Source organism: Salmo salar, chromosome ssa06 (assembly GCF_905237065.1).
Source record: "Salmo salar chromosome ssa06, Ssal_v3.1, whole genome shotgun sequence".
Lineage (NCBI taxonomy): Eukaryota > Metazoa > Chordata > Actinopteri > Salmoniformes > Salmonidae > Salmo > Salmo salar.
Genome location: NC_059447.1, coordinates 42,095,972 through 42,113,041, shown reverse-complemented (window position 1 = coordinate 42,113,041; position 17,070 = coordinate 42,095,972). Strand labels below are relative to the sequence as shown.

The 17,070-nt window shown below is 45.8% G+C and overlaps 1 protein-coding gene across 2 annotated transcripts; it reads right to left on the bottom strand.

The window, feature by feature from the left end:
* Positions 1-493: 493 nt before the first annotated feature.
* Positions 494-15,934, bottom strand: LOC106607257 (116 kDa U5 small nuclear ribonucleoprotein component). 2 transcript variants are annotated; one of them, XM_014204045.2, is made up of 26 exons: positions 15,782-15,923; positions 15,139-15,251; positions 14,844-15,006; positions 13,179-13,257; positions 12,988-13,063; positions 12,808-12,873; positions 12,617-12,652; positions 12,427-12,517; positions 12,124-12,206; positions 11,751-11,917; positions 11,369-11,493; positions 11,135-11,198; positions 10,963-11,053; positions 10,296-10,431; positions 9,836-9,963; positions 9,254-9,447; positions 8,285-8,639; positions 8,038-8,120; positions 7,660-7,746; positions 7,105-7,231; positions 6,486-6,573; positions 3,358-3,476; positions 2,909-3,003; positions 2,556-2,709; positions 1,315-1,422; positions 494-1,191 (listed from the first exon to the last, which is right to left on the bottom strand). In XM_014204045.2, the coding sequence occupies exons 2-26, from the start codon at positions 15,238-15,240 to the stop codon at positions 1,096-1,098; spliced, it is 2,913 nt and encodes a 970-aa protein (XP_014059520.1). In that variant the 5' UTR covers positions 15,241-15,251; positions 15,782-15,923; the 3' UTR covers positions 494-1,095. The 2 variants fall into 2 exon arrangements, with proteins under 2 accessions (XP_014059520.1, XP_045576556.1); XM_045720600.1 differs by lacking the exon at positions 12,617-12,652 and having other exon boundaries at positions 12,427-12,574; positions 15,782-15,934.
* Positions 15,935-17,070: the final 1,136 nt, after the last annotated feature.

Here is a 17,070-nt window from a genome sequence, read left to right as displayed (position 1 = left end):
CTCCCATCATGCTACCTTTCTCAATCTGTGCTCGATTCCTTCTCAAAACCCACTGGAGAAGAAGGTCCTACGGGGAGGGACCTTGGACCTTCACCTCCAACTACAGTTGAAGAGATAGAATGTGATGAATCACAGAAAGTCTAAGATAGAGGCTTTGTGCTCCAGCGTGTGTGACCCTGGTCCCGACGTCCATCTTCCGTGCCTGCCTATCCCAATCCAGAGGCCTGTCCATCAGTCACGGCCCACACAGCACCCCAAACAGACATGCCAATCATTCACACGGACGCCTGTGCTCCAACATGGCACTCCGCACTGTACACGCCCACTTCTGCCCGACACCACCGCCCATATACATACAGTGCAACACACCAAGGTCATGAGGTACATACAGTAACTACAGAAAAGGACCCTGAATGTGAACCAAACTAAACGCCTGGAAGGAAGTGAAGAACCTAAAGTTACCTGAGTTGGTTATGGATCCAAATAAAACTAATTTCACAGGCATATTTTTATTTTTTTTACTCAAAACAGCCTTAAGACATCCAATTTCATAATTAAAAAAAACATCAAACACACAAGCCTGCTTTCAAGTCATCTTACATCTACAAAATATTTGGGAATTTATACATGTAAAAAAATAAACAAGACATTGATGAGAGGGGAAACACCTCAGCAGTATTATTCATTGCGCTGATGACGAGAGGCGTCAGAGATGTTGCTATCCCACATCACGCCAACCCCTACAACCTTAGATGCAGTTGTATCATAATAAAAAGTCCCTCCTACAAGGAGAGCACGGGTGGGCAAAGTCTTAACAGGAGGTTGCAGGGTCTGTCGGGTTCCATATCAGTGCTTCATTGATTAACTTAAGTCATTGATGAGGGTAAGTGACTTCACCTGGTTAACAAAGTCCACATAAATCGCCAAAATATGAAGGCAGGAAACAAAACTGGCAGACCCTGCATCCCTCTGTGACAATGTCCACCCACCTCAGTGGGGTTTTGAGTCCCATACGGTGTGGTGCGGGGATGTTGGTTGTGGTGCTGGTGGAGGAGGGTAGCACCCCCGGTCGTTCTCTCCCCGTCTCCTGACGCCTCACATGGGGTAGTTGAGCACCACGTCCTGCTTGGCCAGCTCCAACAACATAGGGTCGTCGAAGAACTTGCTGATGCTCACATCCTCACTCAGACCCTGCATGGAAACCAGGGAGTCAGTCAGTCACATGGTCGTGATGTGCAGGGTCAATAGGTAACAGTACATACTTAAGGCACACCTTCCCTCAGACATGGTGAAGGGGGTGGGCCGTATATGTACCTTGCGCCGGCGGGTCTTGATCATGAACTCTCTGGCCAGGTGAGGGGCAGGCTGGGGCTCCAGCGGCCTGATCACGATACTCTTGTCCAGGGGGTCACCAGGGACAATCTGGGGGGAGAGGAGAGAGAAGAAACAGGGGTCAGGAGAGGGTTGAAAAGAGAAGGGGTGCAAAGGACAATTTCAGTTTGAGAAATTCCACATCTAGTCTACGGCGTCACATTATGGAACAAACAGACAACCAGACATACAGAAGCTGAAACCTGAGTAGAGGCCTCGTATAATAGTCACCACCACTGTCCTTAAAACGTTTCGCCACTCAAACACGTGATTCATTCTCTACTAGTCAGCCGGCGTTCCCAATGTCACTGAGTCAGGGGGATTTACCGTCAACCTACAGCCAGCCAAAACTAACACGTCACTCTGTCACGTCACGTCACTCTTCATCGCCGCGACGTTAGCACATCTAGTTCTGAGTAGAATGGCGTTTTAAAATGATGACTTAAACCTGTCATCTTCACCGACACCTCAATCCCGTTTTCATGTGGAAATGTTACATGGCTGTTGGAGGGAGAGCAAGGGAGTCTCTTGGCCCCAAATCAGGCAAGAGGTTGTTTCGCCAACTCTGCAATCTCTCACTCCCTCCTCCGTGTGGGGCTGCGTTCCAATCCCAAATGGCACCATATTCCCTATTTAGCCCTATGGGCCCAGGTCAATATTAGCGCACTAGCCTAAATAGGGAGTAGGGTGCCATTTGGGACAAATCCCGAGGACTGTGCTGTAACAAAACCCCAGGCCTGCGGGGGGAAAGATTGAACGGGAGGAAAATCAATGGAGCGTCTGCAGCCCAACGAACAGATGGAGCAGGGCCGCTAAACGCCGTCACACCACACTGTTTCTCCACACACTGGGAGGGGGTGATGATCATGATCACGCTACAGAGGAGGAATAGCCTGCGTTTCACTTTACAGAAGAGGGAAGACTAGAGGAGAGAAGCAGGCTGGGGCAAATGAGGGCGACGGGAGCAAATTCATTTTGCCTGACACAGCCAAAGAGGAGGAGAGAGAGAGAGAGAGAGAGAGACAACTGTAGTGTACACAATAGTTGCTGACTCAACACCCTTCTAGTCAGCATCCAAACTAATTCACTCAGTGGCTGGCATCATTGTGTCCGAGCGTGTGTGCATGTGCATGTTAGCACAGCTGGTGGGCATAAATAAAGAGGGCACGTCCGTGTGATCCTACCTGCCAGTGGTGGAAGACAGACAGGGAGAAGGCCTGTCCCTGTGTGTGTGTTCTCAGGTCAGTCTCGAAGCCAAACGAGTCGATGGCTGGGATGAAGGCCTTGATGGTGTAGAGGGGAGACCCGGGGATGGGGGCGTCCTGGGTCACATGACCTCTGGGGCACAACACCAAAACACAGCAGATAGAATTGTAACAAAGAAAATAACACAAAAAACACATCTGAGCAATCAGAACAATATTTCCACGTTCAGCTTTCCAGGTGAAGGTTTAAAAATGTCAGTCAAGAAGTTATGGGTGGGGTAATTGGGATGGTACAGAGGAGACATTGTTATTTAGTGGTTTGCGGGCCTCACCTCCGTCTGGCCAGTACTGTGTACACAGCAGACACACAGTCAGCTGGGGCCTGGACCTCGACAAAGTAATAGGGCTCCATCAACCTGGGGGTGGCCTGGGAGGGACAGGAGAGGGACAGTAATTGGGACAGCCATTAGGAGAACCAGAGGAGGGCAGGAGGGAGAGCCAAAGAAGATAGAGGACAGGGGAGGAAAGAACAGCGGAGAAAGTCGAAGTCGAGAGGCGGGCAATGATGGAGGGATGCAAGGAACCAACAAAAAAGGAGAAAACCCTTGAAAGAGGGAAGCTATCACACTTCAATTCAAAAAAAGAGAAAGTCAGATGAAATCTGCACTTCAATCACGGTAATGAAACTCAGGAGAAAAAGGATAGGAAACAAGAGGGAGCGAGAGTTAATGAAAGGTGGAAGAAAGGAGAAGGAGGTAGAGAGAGAGGGGGATGATCTCACCATGAGGAAGGCAGAGTACACCACTCTCCTGGCTGTGGGGATGACCTGTCCTCCTCCTCTGTGTAGAGGTTCCTGTGCTATGACCGCATCCAGGATCTTAAACTTCACGTTTCTGATAGCTAGGGAGGGGATATAGAAACTCAGCAGCAAAAAAAAAATGTTTCCTCTCACTGTCAATTGCGTTTATTTTCAGCAAACTTAACATGTGGAAATATTTGTATGAACTAGAGGTCGACCAATTATGATTTTTTCAACGCCGATCCCGATTATTGGAGGACCAAAAAAAGCTGATACCGATTAAATCGACCCATTTTATTTATTTATATATATATGTATATATATATATATATATATATATATATATATATATATATATATATATATATATTTTTTTTTTTTTGTTTGTAATAATGACAATTACAACAATACTGAATGAACACCTATTTTAACTTAATATAATACATCAATAATCAATTTAGTCTCAAATAATTAATGAAACAAGTTCAATTCGGTTTAAATAATGCAAAAACAAAGTGTTGGAGAAGAAAGTAAAAGTGCAATATGTGCCATGTAAAAAAGCTAACGTTTAAGTTCCTTGCTCAGAACATGAGAACATATGAAAGCTGGTGGTTCCTTTTAACATGAGTCTTCAATATTCCCAGGTAAGAAGTTTTAGGTTGTAGTTATTAAAGGACTATTTCTCTCTATACCATTTGTATTTCATATACCTTTGACTATTGGATGTTGTAATAGGTACTTTAGTATTGCCAGCCTAATCTCGGGAGTTGATAGGCTTGAAGTCATAAACAGCGCTGTGATTCAAGCATTGCTAAGAACTGGCAAATGCAGGAAAGTGCTATTTGAATGAATGCTTACGAGCCTGCTGCTGCCTACCACCGCTCAGTCAGACTGCTCTATCAAATCATTCATTTTAATATAATAACACACAGAAATACAAGCCGTAGGTCATTAATATGGTCAAATCCGGAAACGATCATTTGGAAAACAAAATACGGTCAGTTAAAATCAGTGAAATACGGAATCATTCCGTATTTTATCTAACAGGTGGCATCCATAAGTCTAAATATTGCTCTTACATTGCACAACCTTCAATGTTAAGTCATATTTATGTACAATTCTGGCAAATGAATTACGGTCTTTGTTAGGAAGAAATGGTCTTCACACAGTTCGCAACGAGCCAGGCGGCCCAAACTGCTGCATATACCCTGACTCTGCTTGCACAGAACGCAAGAGAAGTGACACAATTTCCCTTGTTAAAAGAAATTCATGTTAGCAGGCAATATTAACTAAATATGCAGGTTTAAAAATATATACTTGTGTATTGATTTTAAGAGAGAGATTGATGTTTATGGTTAGGTACACATTGGTGCAACGACAGTGCTTTTTTCGCGAATGCGCTTGTTATATCACCCGTTTGGCGAAGTAGGCTGTAATTCAATGATAAATTAACAGGCACCGCATCGATTGTATGCACCGCAGGGCAAGCTACATAAACTAGTAATATCATCAACCATGTGTAGTTAACTAGTGATTATGTTAAGATTAATTGTTTTTTTATAAGATGAAGTTTAATGCTAGCTAGCACCTTACCATGGCTCCTTGCTGCACTCGCATAACAGGTAGTCAGCCTGCCACGCAGTCTCCCCGTGGAGTGCAATCGGCCATAATCAGTGTAATTTTTTTTTTTTAAATGGCAGATTACCGATTATTATGAAAACCTGAAATTGGCCCTAATTAATCGGCCATTCCGATTAATCGGTCGAACTCTAGTATGAACATAAGACATAAACTGAACAAGTTCTCAAAGTAACAGTATCTGATGTGGCCACCAGCTGCATTAAGTACTGCAGTGCATCTCCTTCTCATGGACTGCACCAGATTTGCCAGTTCTTGCTGTGAGATGTTAGCCCACTCTTCCACCAAAGCACCCGCAAGTTCCCAGACATTTCTAGGGGGAATGGACTTAGCCCTCACCCTCCGATCCAACAGGTCCCAGGTGTTCAATCCGGGCTCTTCGCTGGCCATGGCAGTACACTGACATTCCTGTCTTGCAGGTAATCAGCCATACTGCTCCTTCTGTGCGTGGTGGCATTGTCATGCTGGAGGGTCATGTCAGGATGAGCCTGCAGGAAGGGTACCACATGAGGGAGGAGGATGTCTTCCCTGTAACGCACAGCATTGAGATTGCCTGCAATGACAACAAGCTCAGTCCGATAATGCTGTGACACATCGCCCCAGACCATGACGGACCCTCCACCTCCAAATTGATCCCGCTCCAGAATACAGGTATCAGTGTAACGCTCATTCCTTTGACGATAAACGCAAATCCGACCATCACCCCTGGTGAGACAAAACCGCGACTCGTCAGTGAAGAGCACTTTTTGCCAGTCCTGACTGGTCTAGCAACGGTGGGTTTGCGCCCATAGGCAACATTGTTGCCGGTGATGTCTGGTGAGGACCTGCCTTACAACAGGCCTACAAGCCCTCAGTCCAGCCTCTCTCAGCCTATTGCGGACAGTCTGAGCACTGATGGAGGGATTGTCCGTTCCTGGTGTAACTCAGGCAGTTGTTGTTGCCATCCTGTACCTGTCCCGCAGGTGTGATGTTCGGATGTACCGATCCTGTGCAGGTGTTGTTACACGTGGTCTGCCACTGCGAGGACGATCAGCTGTCTGTCCTGTCTCCCTGTAGCTCTGTCTTGGGCGTCTCACAGTACAGACATTGCAATTTATTGCCCTCATGCCTCCTTGCAGCATGCCTGAGCAGGGACCCTGGGCGTCTTTCTTTTGGTGTTTTTCAGAGTCAGTAGAAAGGCCTCTTTAGTGTCCTAAGTTTTCATAACTGTGACCTTAATTGCCTACTGTCTGTAAGCGGTTAGTGTCTTAACGACCGTTCCATAGGTGCATGTTCATTAATTGTTTACGGTTCATTGAACAAGCATGGGAAACAGTGTTTAAACCCTTTACAAATGAAGATCTGTGAAGTTATTTGGATTTTTACAAATTATCTCTGAAAGACAGGGTCCTGAAAAAAGGGACGTTTCTTTTTTTGCTGAGTTTAGCTGTTAGGTGATTGTGCGTGAGTGAAAAGAGTGGTAAGACACTTACGTTCGTCACACAGAGGCCCCTCCCTGGTGCCCCATTGGAAGCCCTGGACGATGCTGTCCTTAACCGAGCCCAGCAGAGCCTTGTCCACCTGCACACAACAACACACCGTCAACTATCTGGAGACATATCCCTCACGCAAAGCTTCACACGTCTGAATACAAGTGGACACAAAATTGCCTTCAATACACCCTACAGTGTGATTCAGTGACATAATCAAAGATCACTATGGAGAGATTGATTTATCATCAACGAGAACATATTTCCTTGACTCCAGGTGGCATAACACTAAGAAATACAGAGGTGGTTGCGCCCGACGACCGGGCACTGCTGTCCGTGCCACTCAATGGGTCAATGTCACCACGGTCACACCGGTGTCAGAGGGCCAAACACACTGACACATCCATCGATGCATTTTCACACGTCTGCTGGAGAGCAGTCATTCTGAATCACTTTAACACGCACTCCGTCTGTTTACAGTTTGGCCTAGAGACAGGCAGGCTGACCCCAGAGCCCTAGCCTGCCCAACCCACCTCAGCCCAGGATGACACCAAGACCACCAGCCCTCCACACCACCCATAGCCCAGCCTTACCCATCCCAACCCCAGAGCCCTGGTCTCACCTCAGAAGGCAGGGTGTCATCTACCAGGATGTTAGGCCCGGTGGTGTCGGGCCCAAAGGCCCAGATAGACCTGGCAGCCAGTAGATCCCAGTCATACTTGGTCTGGAAAAACTCTCCCAGCTTCTTCCTGGAACCAGAGATTAAACAGGATGGATTAGTGAGTGGCGTCCATGGGGATGGGGATGGGGATGGGGGGGGGGGGTGACAGGAAGAGGAACAGAGTTTGTTTAATCAAGTCAAGTTAAAGTGTGTCACTGCTTTGGCACCGTGGCTCATGTTGGCAATGCCAGGCCCAGATGGGTTCACAGATGAGCAGCATACAGCTGGCCGGACACTGCCCACTTCCAAAACACACACACACACTGGGCTACAGCTGCGGATAGGAGGATAGGCCTCAAGGTATGGTCAAGACAGGTGTTCTGTATTGGCAGGTGTCTGTCTGGGTTGAGACACTGACATGTGGACAGGTAGGAGGATACAGCAGGTGAACTCTTCGTATGAATAGGCAGTGTGCAGTTGTGTGTGTGTGTGTGTGTGTGTGTGTGTGTCCCGTACCTGTTCCACGTGATCTGCACCACCTCGTTCTCTATGTCCTCAGCCAGGCCCTTTTCCAGCGGCTCGGCAATCATGGTGATCTTATTCCTGTCAATCAAAACACACAGCCGTCAATCACACAGGCAAACAGCCACAGCACTCAGGTCACCCATACAGCTGGTCTAGACACGTCACACTAACCTCAACATGAAACTGAATACGTCCCCATAGGACACCCTATTCCCTATATAGTGCACTACTTCCAACCAGAGTCAAAAGTAGTGCACCACAGAAGGAAATAGGGTGCCATTTGGGATGCACACAGTCTACACTAGTCGTTTAGTGGTACTGTAGGCTAGGTCACTGGTGACCCAATGGGAGATGATGGTGGATGCTTACTTCTTGTTCGGCGTCTCGGCAAAGCACTTGAGAGACGACGTCTCCACTACCGTCTCACAGAAGGTCACCACGGGGTCAGCCACCTGGGAGAAAGAGGAGAAAGGGAGACATTCAGTACTGGAAAACCAATCAAGGAATAACACTAGACATGAAGGGTATTTTGTTTAAGACGTTACAATCCCGATACAGGAAGATTAGTTTGTTGTTCCAATTGGGTGAAGAGACATGTGAGAGAGCGAGAACTGACCTTGATGTCGATCTCAGAGTACATCTTCCGCAGGTCGTGCATGACACAGTCCAGGTAGAGTTCCCCAGTACCCAGGATAACATGTTCCCCTGACTCCTCCACCTTGGTGGTGAGAGAGGGGTAGCTCTTATTGACCTTCCGCAGTCCGTCCAACATCTTGGGCAGCTCTGACGGGTTGACTGGCTCCACAGCGATCTTGATGACAGACGCCGTGTTGAACTTGAGCGGCCGGAAGATCTGGGCTTCCTCGTTCCCTCTGGGCTCGGTGATGGTGGCCGTCTTGACGATGGGCTGGTCGCAGCCCTCAATGAGAACCCAGTTGCCAGCAGGCACACGGTTCACCTCTATCTGGTACCTGTGGTTTAGAACATGAAGGGGTTTGAGCTACAACTGCTGGGGTAAATGACAAACAACATCTCATACTGAACACAGAGATGACATATAATGACATCTCAGGGGGAGTTGGGATAGGCAAAAAAAACATCTCTAATTCACATGTGTATAATACACACTTGTACATGTGAAATAGGACAATTATCAGCATCCACCAAATTACTATAATATTGAGGACCAGAGACTAGGGAAGAAACACAAAGAGTGGTTAGACTAATGAACACATAACTGACAACTTGCTATAATGAACACTCATGCTTGAACACCCAAATGGCCCCCTATTCCCTATATAGCACGTTACACGGAACCTAAACTGGCTGTGCACGTGCGCCATCGTGCAGATGCTCGTTGACGCGCGCGAGCAGTGTGGGTGCAATAATTGAGTAACATGGATTTCTAAATTTATTTTGCAACACTCATGCACGCGACGTGTCGGGTCTGTTCAGCTTGTTACTTTTGACTAGGGCCCATTAAGCTCTGGTCCAAATTAGTACACCATGTATGGAATAGAGTGCCATTTGGAACGCAGGTCAAGTGATGTGTCCGCGAGGTGGCACATTAACAATGACTCATTACCTGGCGACGTTGATCCAGAGACGTCCCACCGTGCAGACCTGCGAGTCCTCCTCGTCCTCCAGAGTGTAGTTCTCTCCCAGCACCTTGACTGGCTGGCCCGCCTGGATGGTACCGCTCAGCACCCGGCCGAACGCATGGAACTGCACCCCGTCCTCAGTACTGTACATCTTAGTTGTGTGGCACATCAGCGGACCCTGGATGGGAGGAGAGAAGAGGGGAAAGAGAACAAGCAACAAGAAGGGATAAAGGGAGAGGAAAGAGGGTAAAAGGAAATAGATAAACTTAGTTAACCTTGTCTAACAGAGCAACTATTTGTTACATCTCAAGCCTCTCCCTTCATTATTGGCTAGAGGATCTCTGAAGGGCATTTGGAATGTTTGTGATCGATTTATTTCTTCACTCCCAGTCAATTACAATCGCCCGCTTGCTTGCTTAATTGCAATGAGGCTATTGATTAACACTGAAAACAGATTCCACCTATTAGAAAACTACCACCACCCGTCTCTCTCTCTCACACACACACACACACACACACACACACACACACACACCCTGTGTTTCCCCCCACTCTGTCACACTCACATCTGGGTCGCATTCTGCCATGGCCTCCCCCAGGTCTGAATCCAGTCCTCCAGTGTAGCTGTGCTCTATCTTGTTCTTGGCGCCCCCCTGTGGTGAAGGGATGTGCTGCACACACATGTCCACAAAGCCTGCAGGAGGGAGGGAGGGAGGGAGGTCATGCTCGGCTTCACATGAACGTGTTTGTCACATTCACCAGAAACATAACATTGTGTGCAATTATACCCCTGATTATCCAAGGCTGTAGGCAGATACACTGGCTAGCGCGGTAACCACGTACAGTGAGTCGATAATGAGAACGCGTCCAACAGAATTAAGCTTCTCTAAAAGGCAGAAGATAAACATGGCTCAACTGTAAATGACCTCTGTGAATAAGATTAAACATGAGATACAGTTACTGAGTGGTATATAAGTAGGCAGTGGAGGTCAGAGAGGAAACGGGGGCGGCGGATGGCGTGCGTACCGGTGAACTCTCCAAAGAAGCGCTTACAGACCAGCCTGAGTAGAGGCCTGATGTTGAGCTTCAGCTCCTCTTTGACCAGGTGGATGCCCAGCTCATCTAGCACCCGAGGCAGAGATGTGTCACAGTCACCAACCACCTGGGAGCGAGAGAGAGGGAGAGAGAGAGGGAGAAAAGAGGGAGAGAGAGAGAGAGAGAGGGAGAGAGAGCAAGAGAGAGCGAGAGAAGGGGGTAGTGTAATTTCTAAATGTGCTAGCGCTACTTAAAAGGCTTCTATGGAATGGGGTGGTCATCTGGGTAAAGTCATTCAGTTCAAACAAGAAAATGTGACGGCATCTCCCATGAAAGGCTGCAACAACACTTTTCAATTCATGGTGCTCCGATTGATCTCATAAGCTGACGTGTTTCGCTCGGTCTTTCTCAAAGCTTCCTTTCTGTGACAAAGACCGATCAGGGTCGCAATGCGTCAGCTTTTAAGTAAGAGCACGGTGATCTGAAAAAAAACAGTATGTCTTTTAGGGGAGATGCAATCACCTTTTCCTTTTTGGACTCTCAGGAATAGTGTGTTTTTCAGGGAACAGACATGTCTACCCTAAAGTGCTCATCTGTGCTTTGTAGCGTATACGATTTGTTTTCTATCTAGGAGATGACTGTGTTAGAGGGGTCTTACCTGGGATAGGATCTTGTACAGAGGCTCCAGCACAAACTCCACAAAGCTACGCTGGGAGTTACTGGTGGGGGCTTTCTTAGTGAACTTGCGCCTGAGAAGAGAAGGCAAGACAGGGTTCTTGCCGTGCATTACAGATAAAAAGCCTAAATGACCCTAAATGAAAACCACTTACGTTTTGGGGTTGAAGTAAATGTCTCCCCACAGCCTCTTGGCAAACTCTGTGTAGTTGATGTCACCTGCAACACCAGAGAGAAGGGTTAACAGCGTCATTTTTAACAGTTGCTCTTAGGGTTAAAACGAGAACCTACCAGGTCTGGTCATGTCAGAAATGTGTTTACAGTTACAGATATCAAGAGGTGTGGGAGAAAGTGACCAGTGTGTGGAACTGGGGGGGGGGGTCTCTCACCGTAGGTGTCAGAGTAGATCTTGGCGAAGGAGCCCAGTGTGAAGCAAACGCAGTACTGAGAGCTGGCAAAACACACGTTCCCCAGGAGAGGAGACACCACCAGATTCTCGTCTGTAGAGTAGGTGCTGACGGAAAGGGGAGAGTGGAGCCACAGTCAATGACACACACTGGAACACTATACCACAACAGGCTAATCTCAATGCTAGCAGTTTGTTTTCACATTCATGGTTTCACTCTGCACTGGAATCTTCTTTACAAATGCTCTGTGCTCTGCTTGCTACTCGTCGCAATCTCATCTGAAATCGGTCGATATTTCCTTTCCTCCACACCCCTCAGTGTCAGCCCCGTAGCCATGGTTACCAGGCCCTCCCCACGTCAGTACCTGAGCATGGCGTTGACCTCGTCCACTATGTGGCGTAGTTTGTAGTAGGCGTCTGTAGGGGGCAGCTTGAGCTCCACGATGAGGCGGTCCACCTTGTTGATGCAGATGGTGATGGCCAGACGCTCCTGGACTGCGTGCTTGATCAGACGCTCGGTGTTCAACATCACCTAAAGACAGACAGGGGAGCAGAGGCCTGGGTTAGGAATGGTACATTTGACTTTTTGGGGCCAGGCCTCAGAGGTGGAAACACAAAAGCCTGCGTCTTTAGGCCAAACAGAAGCAAAGTCTGATACTAGAAGTGCGACAAGATGGAGATGCGCCGCGGTGAATGGGGATTTGAGCTAAAAAGAAGAAAAAAAACAAGAGGACTCACTCCTTCTGCCGCGTCGATGAAAAGCACGATGCCGTCGGAGAGTCGGATGCCTGATGTCACCTCATCCGAAAAGTTGACGTGGCCTGCAGGGGTGGCAAAGGGTATGAGGTCCCGCTCTGCCTTTCTAAAGCAGCTGACCTAACGTCACACGCCGTGAGGCGGGAAATTATATCAATCAACCGCCCTTGATTACTCTTTTAATCTCCCCTACGTTTCCTAGGAACACAAGCACTTCGCTACACCCGCAATAACATCTGCTGAAAATGTGTACGTGACCAATTACATTGGATTTGATTTGCATACCTGGTGTGTCCATGATGTTGAAGAGGAAGGATTTGCCTCTGGAGTCTGGAAGAACCATTGTGACGGGGGTGCTCTTGATACCAACCCCTCGCTGTGGAGGCACCACATAGGAGTCGATACAATGCACTTTTACGGGAGAGGCAAAATTCTGCAAGAAATTGACATAGCTCTGAATACAATAAAAACTTACCTCCTGCTCAGTGAAGAGGATATCTGTGTAACGGAGCTGAAATACCACGGGAAAATGCTGTGAGTCAATGGCTCACTTACAGTATACACAGAGTATTTCAGATTACAACTGGTTAGAGGATTTCTCCAAATTCGGATGAAAGGAGAGCAACAACTTTGGGGCAGTTTAGTCTAGCTGGAGAGTAAACTCACATCCATGTCGTCTCTCTTCCTGATCTCTGGGTGTGTCTGTTCAATCAGGCAGTCCACGAAACACGTCTGCAGACAAGAAACAAATCCGTTAAAATCACAATAGCGGGAACAACCTAGCTACTGACATCCATGATCCAGCCAGGTGTGGCTCTAAAGCGGGTCAATTGCTGAGTGTTTGACCTTGCCGTGATGCAGGTGGCCACACAGTGTGACGTTACGGATCAGCTCGGGACTGTCCATTAGGTCAGCCAGAAACCTGCGCAGAGGAGGAGAGGTGGGGTTAAACATCGACCTTTTGTGAGTATAGACAGAGACAGACAGACGCAGGTCTAGTTTACAACAGTCAAACTGGTGACCGGTTAATTACGTACTCCATGTCATAAACAGTGGAAGGCAGCTCTTGTTCCATCAGAGTGAACTGCTTGTTCCTTACAGGCTTGATGATGGGTTCTGATGGGGATGGAGAGAAAATGTGAATCAGTTTATCACTATCGTATCTGAATTAACCTGTTAGGGCTAGGGGGCAGCATTGACACGGCTGGATAAAAAACATACCCGATTTAATCTGGTTACCACTCCTACTCAGTAACTAGAATATGCATATACTTATTACATATGGATAGAAAACACCCTAAATTTTCTAAAACTGTTTGAATGGTGTCTGTGAGTATAACAGAACTCAAATGGCAGGTCAAAACCTGAGAGATTCCTTTACAGGAAGTGGCCTGTCTGACCATTTCTGGAACTTCTTTGCCATCTCTATCATTTACTAAGGATCTCTGCTCTAACGTGACACTTCCCACGTCTTCCATAGGCTCTCATAGCCCGGGAAAAAGAGAATGTCGTCATTCCAGCCCCAGGCTGAAACACATAATCGCCTTTCTCAAGTGGCCCATCAAGAGACACTAGCTTATGCGCGTGACCCCGACCGCCCCGCCTTTGGGATTTTTTCCTCTGTTTGCCGAAAAGGAGATTCCCTGTCGGAATATTATCGCTTTTCTACGAGAAAAATGACGTAAAAATTGATTTTAAACAGCGGTTGACATGCTTCGACGTACGGCAATGGAATACTTTGAATTTTATTGTCAGGAATTGCGCCAAGCGCGACACTTCTTTACTATTTCGGATAGTGTCTGGAACGCATACGAACAAAACGCCGCTATTCGGATATAACGATGGATTATTTTGGACCAAACCAACATTTGTTATTGAAGTAGACGTCCTGGGTGTGCATTCTGACGAAGACAACAAAAGGTAATGACATTTTTATAATAGTAAATATGATTATGGTGAGTGCTAAACTTGCCGGGTGTCTAGATAAGCGAGCCCGTGATGCCTGGGCTATGTACTTAGAATATTGCAAAATGTGCTTTCACCAAAAAGCTATTTTAAAATCGGACATATCGAGTGCATAGAGGAGGTCTGTATCTATAATTCTTAAAATAATTGTTATGCTTTTTGTGAACGTTTATCGTGAGTAATTTAGTAAAATGTTAGCGAATTCCCCGTAAGTTTGCGGGGGTATGCTAGTTCTGAACGTCACATGCTAATGTAAAAAGCTGGTTTTTGATATAAATATGAACTTGATTGAACAAAACATGCATGTATTGTATAACATAATGTCCTAGGGTTGTCATCTGATGAAGATCATCAAAGGTGAGTGCTGCATTTAGCTGTCTTCTGGGTTTTGGTGACATTATATGCTGGCTTGAAAAATGGGTGTCTGATTATTTCTGGCTTGGTACTCTGCTGACATAATCTAATGTTTTGCTTTCGTTGTAAAGCCTTTTTGAAATCGGACAGTGTGGTTAGATTAACGAGAGTCTTATCTTTAAATGGCTGTAAAATAGTCATATGTTTGAGAAATTGAAGTAATAGGATTTTGAAGATTTTGAAAATCGCGCCACAGGCTGGCAGTGGCTGTTACGTAGGTGGGACGAATTCGTCCCGCCGGTCCCATAGAGGTTAATGCATCCATGTGTTTAAGTGTGTATTAGTGAAACTGTATCTGTGTGTGTGTGTGTGTGGTGTCTGACCTGTGAGGGGCTGTGCGTCCTCTTCCTGGACTAAAGTTTCCACCTCCGGCCCGTACACTTCCTCTGCTGTAGGATAGTATTTCTTATCCTCGTGCAGAACTACCTCCATTCCTGGGACATCTTCATCAGCATCAGCCGGCTCATCCTCATCATCCTCGTCAGCCTTCACAAAGCAGAGGGACACAAGCATGTCATGAATTGACCAGACATTATAAACACACCTACTTCATTTTTGTTAGACTGCATTGTAATGTGCATTAACATCTACGCTGTCTGATGATTTCAGTAATCAAACCTCATCCGCATCTCTGTCATCTGCCTCCAGATCATCATCCTCGTCAGAGTCTAGTTCTGGCCCAATGTAGTTCCCAAACTCGTCATACAGGTCCGTCTCCATTGTGAAAGGGACTGGGTAAGATGAAAACATAATGGATTCGCATTAAAATTGCATCACACACACCCACATGATTTATCCTTCTGCAAAGAGTACCTGCTACAAACCAATGAATGTGGTCTACTTTAACTCTGCAATTAGTTCGCTGTGTTATTGGTTCAGATGTTCATGTATAACGTTTCAGGTACATACGCACACACCTACACGTTAATGTTAGCTAGATACTACATGCACTGGCGGGTAAGTTGAGAAAAGAATGAAAAAGAAACCCATCAAACTCACACCTCAAAAACAATGGTTCACTTTAAAAATGCCTAAAATGTGCAACTTTGTAATACAGATATCTAGTAGTTACAATAATTTCTTAGCTAGTTAGCTATGTTTTGGTGGGATCGCTAGCTAGTTAGCCATAGCGGTTACATAGGGAATGAATGACATCCCTAACCAACGTCCATGCTGCGTTGTGGTGGATGTTTCGCTTTTCTACAATAAAGTAGATACCTTGTTCTGGAGAATATATCAGCACAAAAACACTTAACGTTACCTTTATGTGCAAAACGTGCGGTAGTTTCAAATTTGTATCGCTATTTTCCTAATTATTTGAACTAATCACAATGTTTTTCTCTCCTTTTTTCCAAACCATGTACATAAGGGACCCCTCAATGCAAACGCACGTCGAGCGTAGGTGACGCACAAATGTAGACTATCTTCACATTGCCTGATTGTATATTATTGTAAAAGTACAAATGCATAAAAGAAAATTATATAAAAACAATATATATGGTGATTTGTTTTAGGAAAATAATATAGCATTTACAGTCCACAGATATTTTATTTGCTAATATATTTGGAATAAAATGTTCATGCGCGCGGAGTCTGGAGTCTAGGCGACATTTTTTTGTGCAGGCGCATATTTTACATGAACAACAAGCGAGATGACCCAGGATCGATATTTGTGTACTGAAAGGCAATGTCTGTCTGATGGATTTGTAGGTTTATTTTAAAAAGGCCCAGTGCACTCAAATGTATGTTTTCTTATATTTTCGATCCTATTGTACAACTGCTAATGAAACTAACACTGTAAAAAAAAGCATTTTATCAGTAAAACATATTTTATCCGTAGCTAGGTTTCCAAACAATGAGACAGATTTTCATGCAAATATTTTTTTTAATCTGCATAAAACAATATGAGCATTTTCCCACCAGAAATGTTTCCTTCAAACTGTTTCCATCAGAAATGTTTCCATCAAACTGACTTTTTGCCGATAAAAGGCTGTGCCTGATGACATAGTGCACATAAAAATAACTTTTGCTGTTAAATGCACATGTACCGAATGACAAATACAAGTTAAATGGGTTTCCATCGCATTTTCAACTCTACTTATGGTTTTGTCACAAAAACTGTTTCGTTATATAGCAAATGTGTCCACTATGGTCTTGGTACATGCACTCTAGCCAACAGATCACAGATATGCTACCTACATTATGAGATTCTTATTATAAAATAGATATTATTTGTATTTGTCAAACGGCAGCCCAGCATCGATTATCATGTCACAAGAATAAGACCCTTGATATTTATTGGAAAGGAGCATAAAGCTCATCACCTTGCACGTTCGCCACCCTGTTAAGTTAATCGTAACTTATTTAATATTTATTTTATTGAACTAGGCAAGTCAGTTAAGAACAAATTCATATTTACAATGACGGCCTACCCCGGCCAACCCTTGGACAACGCTGGGCCAATTGTGCGCCGCCCTATGGGACTCAGTGATTCAGACTGGAATCAAACCAGGGTCTGTAGTGATGCCCCTAGCACTGAGATGCAGTGCC